The sequence below is a fragment of the Vigna unguiculata genome, chromosome 2 (genome assembly GCF_037176805.1).
Source record: "Vigna unguiculata cultivar grain cowpea cultivar isolate G323 ecotype 2 chromosome 2, ASM3717680v1, whole genome shotgun sequence".
In the NCBI taxonomy this organism is placed as follows: Eukaryota; Viridiplantae; Streptophyta; class Magnoliopsida; order Fabales; family Fabaceae; genus Vigna; species Vigna unguiculata.
The window spans coordinates 36597730-36605782 of record NC_140793.1 but is presented as its reverse complement, the minus strand read 5'-3'; the positions used below and the strand labels follow the sequence as shown (position 1 = coordinate 36605782).

The window sequence follows — 8053 nt, the reverse complement described above, 5'->3', positions numbered from 1 at the left end:
AACTCATTCCATGTATTTTTTTTTTTTTTTTAAAATCTGATTTGTAACGTCTCTCGAAATTCTGTAGAAGACTCACTTACCGAGAAACAGTACTCAGCGTAGGAAAAACTGTATAAACAGTCGTGGAAACCGTTGTGATTTTGCCACGTCCAATATATGTGAGGTGGCGGCATCCGAAGCGTGGGATTCAACAAAAGACAAAATTTGGAGGGAAAAATAAAATAAGCAAAACAAAAAGAGATGAGCAGCTGACATTGTTTTCTGTTTAAGTTTTTTTTTTTTTTTTTTTTTTTACCTTTTTTTGGTATTATCGATTGATTATCGATATTAACTTAGGTGCTGCTTCTGCACATCGCAACCCAAAAATCTCTCTCCCCCTTTCTATATCTCTCACCGATTTTCGTTTCAATTTCTCTCGGAGTTAGGTCGCCCTCGGATCACTTGGGTTTTTTCGGCGGGGATTACTCGCATCACACAATTTATTCCGAGGGACGGAATCCGTGAATTTTCCGGCGAGGTAAGATTTCGTTGAAATTTTGCTTTGGTCCGGGGGGAAGGGGGTAAGTGTGTAAAATTGAAAGCGATTTCGCTTTAGATCTGGAGATTAGGGTTTAGTTTTGGTTGCGGGGGATGCTAATTTTGGCGAGGGGCTTTGGTAGATGGAATCGGAAGTGAGATCGGGTGGTTCTGGGGTTGTGGTGAAGAGCAGAAATTCCTCGGGTTGTTTAATTGTGCGAAAGAAAGGGGATGGGTTGGGGGCTACTGCTTCCACGTCTAGGAAGCTCTATGAATCGAAGAAAAGGGCCAACATCAGTGTGTCTGTGAGTGATTCTGGATCAAGTGACGAGTTGCTGATTCCTCCTGGTAGAAGGCTCGGGTCTGAGACTATTCGTGGTTGCAATGGTTTGGCTGGCTCTGAGCGGGGTGGGAGTGAAATTAGTCGAAAGAGGGACAGAATGGAAAGGATTAGGGGTGCGGATAAAGGATTGGAGCAGTGGGTTACTAAGCGAAGTAAGTTGGATGCGTACAATGTCGAAGAATATGATGGTATGGATGTGGAGATCACGAGGAGGAGGCATTTGGATGGCAATGGAGTTGGTTTTGGAGGAAGAAGTTTTATGGGATCGGAGCATGCTACTAGGAGTGGCATTGATAGGGAATTAAAAAATGGGTCAAGTGTACGTCTTCCTGATAAGCGAAATAACTCTTATGTTGACAGGCCAAGTGGCGTGTTTCCTGGAGATCATGTTGGTCACATTAGGCTCAAGAGTAACAGAGACGGCGTTCGGGTACCTATACCCTTGCAGAGGGAGAAATTTAATTCCGAGGAGTCTATTAGGGTTCAGGGGAAAAATGGTGTTTTGAAGGTAATGATTAATAAGAAGAAGGTATGTGGGCAATCAAAACAATATTACGATCATCACAAACCTGTGGAAAGCGGGCGAAGGTTGGAAACTGAAGAGCCCTCCAAGAGGATGAAGACTGAAGAGACTGCCAAGTGGAATGTTCCAACTCGTCCTTCATCATACTTGGAAACAAAACCTGTTGAGAAACCAGGATTACTCAAGAGGCCGGAGAAGAAACAGATAGCATCAAGAAAATCTTTGTCAAGCAAGGATAGCAAGGGTGATGAAGGGGATTCAGATAACAGTGACACATCATTGAATCCCGGGGTAAGAAATGTTGAAGCTGCTAAGCCTGTAAAAAAGATGTTGTCCGAGGATGAACAGACCCCTGTGCATGATAAACTCTCAACTACAAAAGCGAAAGAAGGAAAAATCAAGCGTGGTAGTGGTACAGAAAAACAGAAACTGCGAGAGCGAATAAGGGAGATGCTGCTGACTTCGGGTTGGACCATTGACTATAGACCTCGAAGGAACAGAGACTACCTGGATGCAGTTTATATTAATCCGGTAGGTACAGCCTATTGGTCTATCATCAAGGCCTATGATGCGCTTCAAAAGCAATTGAATGAAGATGCTAAGGAGGTCAAGGTCAAAGGGGATAGTTCTTCTTTTGCTCCTATTGCAGATGAGGTGCTCAGTCAACTAACAAGGAAAACTAGGAAGAAAATGGAGAAAGAATTGAAAAACAAGAAGAAAAAATATGATAGTGAAAGTGATAATGAAAAAGAGCCTCAAATAAGATCTGCCAGCAACAAGCATGATATGAATAGCACTGATAGTGATAACAATGAGGAGAAATTAAGCTCCTTTATAAAACAGGGAAGTAAGTCGATGAAAAATAAAATGTTTGATACTAACGTTATCAGTGCTCGGTCTAAAATCCAGAATGCTACCCATCACTCAGTTGAAGGAATAGAAAAACCATCTGGATGTGATCCTCGTATACATGGACGGAAGAGTAATAAGCACGGAAGATGTACCTTGTTAGTTCGCAGTTCTAACGAAAGATCAAATTCAGAATCTGATGGCTTTGTCCCATATATGGGAAAACGGACAGTTCTTGCCTGGTTGATTGACTCGGGAGCAGTAGAGTTAAGCCAAAAGGTTCAGTACCGCAGACGGAAGAAAGTCTTGCTTGAGGGGTGGATCACAAGAGATGGTATACATTGTGGCTGCTGTAGTAAGATCCTCACAGTTTCAAAGTTTGAGCTTCATGCAGGAAGCAAATTACCACAGCCATATCAAAATATTTTTTTGGAATCTGGAGTTTCTCTTCTACAGTGCCAAATAGATGCATGGAATAGACAAGAGAATTCTGAAAAAATTGGTTTCCATTCTGTAGATATTAATGGTGATGATCCAAATGATGATACTTGTGGTATCTGTGCTGATGGAGGGGATTTAATCTGTTGTGATAGTTGTCCATCAACATTTCATCAGAGCTGCTTGAATATACAGGTATCTGGGCATATTTTATTTGTCATGTGTCATGGTTCTCACTTCGCAACATATTGTTAGAACATATTTTCAGTTTTTTTTTTTTTTGTGGTGAATTTGTACTGTCTCTCGGTGAACAGTTACATGTGAAATTTAAGTTTCTCTTCCAGATGTTGTTTGGTTGCTCTGTTGTTATGATGTCAAGGGGACTGAGATACATTCTTATTAATGTGCTTTGTCAAATGTATTTAGGGTAATGCCGGACAAAACTTGTGTTTACTGAATACTTATATGGTCGAGTTTGTTCACTGTCAGCTAAAAGTTCATTCGTTCAATGAAAAAAGTCACCTTCCTATATTATATTGTATGGGGACTTCTATAATCTAATTTATGACCTTTAACTTCTTTTATATCCAGTAGGCGTGTTGAATAGGTTTTCTCATAGAAGTAGAGCAAGTGTTCACCAAAACTAAAATATTGTATCATTGAGACTTTGACTGAGTTGTTACTACTAACTCGTTGTAATTGCATACTTAACTTTATTTTTGTAATATAATTGATGTGTATGTGTGTGTGTTGATGATTTTAGGAGGATTGTTTTTCATGAGGAATTCATTTATGTTGTTGCAGAAGCTTCCTCTTGGAGAATGGAATTGTCCAAATTGCACCTGTAAATTTTGTGGCATAGCCAGTGGACTTTCTGAAAAAGATGATGCATCAGTGCCTATCGTACATACCTGCAACTTATGTGAGAAAAAATGTATTCACTTTCTCTCATTTATATTTTTGTTGTTTCTTCAATATTTTTATATTCTATTGGGCATTACTTTACTTCTCTTCTGTTTTTCCCTTTGACGTCTTTTAATTTAGTACTTTACTTTTGCATAGATCATGACTCTTGCGCTAAGGAGATGGATACCCTTCCTAATAACCTCAATACATCAGGCCTTTCTTTTTGTGGGAGAGAGTGCAGAGAGGTACATCTTACCGTTATTTCTCGTTTTCAAAATTTTGAAGTATACCTTGATGAATGTATATTATTTATTTAACCATTTCTTCCTTATAATTCAGCATGCATGAGAGTACCACCACTTATTATGCACTAGTCTATAGAATGTTAGAATGTACTTCTTCCAAGACATATTCATTTGTTTTTTATGTTTTTATATTTTAGTGGTTTGTTAAAACGAAAATTTTCAAAGCTGCTGTGCTAAGCCCAGATCCTGAATCGTTATTATGTTCTTCGTACTTCTACAGCTTTCTGAACAATTGAAGAAGTATCTCGGTACCAAGCATGAACTAGAAGCGGGTTTTTCGTGGTCTCTCATTCATAGAACAGATGAAGACTCAGACGCATCTTGCAGAGGAATTACTCAGAAGGTAGAATGCAATTCAAAGTTGGCTATTGCGCTGACTGTGATGAATGAATGCTTTTTACCTGTTATTGATCGGAGGAGTGGGATCAATTTAATCCGTAACATTTTATATAATAGTGGGTAAGTAGTAGTAGTTAAAAGTTCAAAACATTATGAATTCACCGTATCCTATATTTTAATTTATGCGACGTCTCTTTCTATTTGTTTTCAGATCAAACTTTAATCGGTTGAACTATGGTGGCTTTTACACTGCTATCTTGGAGAGAGGGGATGAAATCATTGCTGCAGCATCTATCAGGTACTAAGCCTCAGACTGTGGTGGATTGTGATTTTTTTTAATCTGAATAAATGAGAGTATACATGTAAGTATTAACTTCCGTCTCTTAGGTTCCACGGAACTAAGATAGCTGAGATGCCATTCATTGGAACTCGTCATATATATAGGCGTCAAGGGATGTGTCGCCGGCTTTTCTCTTCCATTGAATTGGTAAACCTTTAAACTATGATTCATTTGTGATTTGCTTACACCTAAGATCTAGTTAGAGCTTTCATTGGGGATTTTCTGTATGCATCTTTTATGGACACACATACTTATTTGTTTCTCCATGATTGGAAGGCCCTTTGCTCTATGAAGGTCGAAAAACTAGTTATTCCTGCAATTGCTGAACTAACGCATACATGGACAACAGTTTTTGGCTTCACACATCTGGACTACTCACTCAGGCAAGAAATGAGGTCACTGAATATGGTGGTCTTCCCTGGTATTGATATGTCACAGAAGCTGTTAATGGAAGGTAATAAAACTGCAGGTGTTGATGCTGTTTTCGTTAAAGCAAATTCCAGCGAGTTACTTTTGCTGGTGCATAAGTTTTACTTTCTTTTTCCTAACAGGTTCTGAGAAAATGGGACATGGAGACACAGATTTTATTCACACCAAAATGGGAAATAGGTCAGATATGGGTTCTTCAACTCCTCAAGATCCTCGTGGAAGTGATGATGTTAGTTCAAATCCTGTTAATGATACGAATGATGAATGCAGCGATGCTTCTCAAAAGCTAGACCAAGTTTTGGTCGATGGGATTCTCTGTTCGAAATCTCATTCTGAGGAAATGGTGTCAGATTCAGTTTCAGATAAATGTGTTTCTCCTTCTAGAACAAGTCACAGTGCACTAAAAATGAAGAATAAAGTGGCGGTTGCTCCTCCTGTTGATAAATTAAATCCCACTTCCGTGAGAAATCACCCAGAAGATATTCCAAATGATCAAGCTTTGGTTCAGGAAACTGCTTGTTCTGATCCATGTTCAGCAGAAAATCTTGACAACAAATGTCACTCGTTCACTGCTATGAATTTTGATTCGTTGGAGGTTGACGTTAGTCCAATTTTGAATTCTCAAAAGTCAGATAATACTCCACCTACTAAAGAAGCTTATGTGAATGACGCTCTTGAAACTGTTACTTCAGGGATTTTATCAGAAGAGAATATTATTCCAAAGCGAAGTAATCAAGATGTAGATGTCTCCATTTCTTCTCTGAATCATGCCGATGAGAGTTTGTTGCAGCTGGGATCTGGTTCCAACAATGAATTTGGATGTGAAAATGGGAAGGATTTGCTTTTGAACCGAATAGTTGCTTCAAATGAAACACGTCTTGATGAAAATGGCTTAAATGCTTCCGATGATAGTTCCGAGACTGTTGTGGTCTAACAGAATAACCCAGTTCTGTATTGCTTAGTTTTCGTTTCAGAGCTTAATTGCGTTGTATGTGAGTCAATTTTCAAGGCTTTAGAAGCTTCTGCGTTGTGCTTTCATATCGGTATTATGAATAAATCTATTGATTTTGAGGGAAGCAAGAAACTATGTCTCCTCGTATTCGGCTTGTGGTCCGTTTCTGCCAAAGTTCTTCAGCATAGAGTTTGGTCATAATGTATTTGTTTTGGACGGCCCGTGTTTGTTTATAAACCTCTCAATTTGGTCCAGCCCGATCGGCTTGATCTTGGCCCACATGGATCGGGTCAAAATAGCCCACATGATCAATAATTCCATACAAGAAAAAGTTTATAGAGAATCACAATGTTAACAAAAACTCCATAAGTCTGGCTCAATCCATGAATAATTTTTTTAAAGTAAAAAATATTATATAAAAATGAAAATGGAAAAAAAGTACTCAAAATAATTTTATACACAAAAAAGGTTTACGTAATCTAAATTCAAACTATGTTGGCCAGATGCCAAGTCAAGTGTATTTCAAAGTGAGTCAAAGTGACATTGGATTCACCTCAAGTTGAGTTGAGTGTAGTCAACCTTGAACCTTGAATTGGATTGAGTTGTACTAACATCAAATTATTTTTTGAGTCAAGACAATATCACTTGGGTTAAGTCAGACTAATTTTTGATTGAGTCGAGTTGGATCCAGGGGACTTCTCTCTGCACCTTCAAACCTTCTCCTGTACCTCCAATAATTACCCTTTTGATCCTCTGTTTTCTTGACCTCCAAATCAACTCCACCGCCTCCTTCTCCTCCCGCTTCTCCTTCTCTATCCTCTCCCTCTTGCCCCTCTGGCAAAGGCCTCGCCTTCCTCATCGCCTCCTCCACCCACTTCCCCGCCCTCTCCATGGGCCTCCCCCAACCCTCCTCCAGCTCAACCTCCTTCGCCGTTGAGTTTGACACTACTTTCGACCCCTCTCTCAACGACATCAAAGACAACCACGTTTTTAATTTTAATTTTTTTTTCTAGAAACGGATTTCGGAATCCGTTTCATACTTTTCTGAAACGGATTTCGATATTCGTTTCACAATTTTTTTTTTTGTGAAACGGATTTCGGAATCCGTTTCAGAAAAGTATGAAACGGATTCCAAAATTCGTTTCACAAATTTTAATTTTTTTTCTAGAATCGGATTTCGGAATCCGTTTCATACTTTTCTGAAAAGGATTCCGAAATCCGTTTCATACATTTCTGAAACGGATTCCGAAATCCGTTTCATAATTTTTTTTTATGAAACAGATTTCGGAATCCGCTTCATACTTTTCTGAAACGGATTCCGAAATCCGTTTCACAAATTTTAATTTTTTTTCTAGAAACAGATTTTGAAATCCGTTTCATACTTTTCTGAAACGGATTCTGAAATCCGTTTCATAAAAAAACATGAAAATTTATGAAACAGATTTCGGAATCCGTTTAATACTTTTGATTAGGGTCAAAAGAGTCATTATTGGGGTACAAGAGAAGGTTTGGGAATGCAGGGAGAAGTCCCCTTTAGATCCATATTAGTTTAAATTAATTCGAGTCCATGTTTGGTCTAATCAAACTGTAATGTAACATGTCAGATTGGATCGGATTACATTGAATCTGGTTGAGTTGGATTCACCTCATATAAAGTCATACTTAAGTTGGATTGACTTAAATCATACACACATTATGTATAATCAAACCTGTATCGAGTTGAATAAAGCCAGAAACTAATTTTTGTAAACTCACAAAATTACTGTGCTTAAAATGACCCTAATAATAAACGGAACACATATTATAAACTTAAATAATAATTACTGTGAATTTGAATTCTGAAAAAGTTACAAACGGGATAGACTTTGTAATTGCAAACATAATAATGTCAAGTAAACAATTTAATAAAATTTTAGATAAAAAGAAAATAGCTGACAGGCTACTTGTTTCCAAGAGTAATACTATTATACTACATATAGTTTTTTATTTTTTTACAATAAGTCAATAATATATATATATATATATATATATATATATATATATATATATTCTGTAATATTTGTTTTAAAATAATATTTTTTACTTGATTATTTATTATGATGATAACTATTAT

The 8053-nt window shown here is 37.7% G+C and overlaps 1 protein-coding gene across 1 annotated transcript; it reads left to right on the top strand.

The window, feature by feature from the left end:
* The first annotated feature begins 293 nt into the window (after positions 1–293).
* On the top strand, positions 294–6087 carry LOC114173963 (uncharacterized). The gene is made up of 8 exons (XM_028058671.2): positions 294–2864; positions 3474–3603; positions 3732–3820; positions 4101–4339; positions 4431–4517; positions 4607–4706; positions 4836–5013; positions 5111–6087. Exons 1-8 carry the CDS (start codon positions 660–662, stop codon positions 5920–5922), a joined length of 3840 nt encoding a protein of 1279 aa, XP_027914472.2. The 5' UTR covers positions 294–659; the 3' UTR covers positions 5923–6087.
* Positions 6088–8053: the final 1966 nt, after the last annotated feature.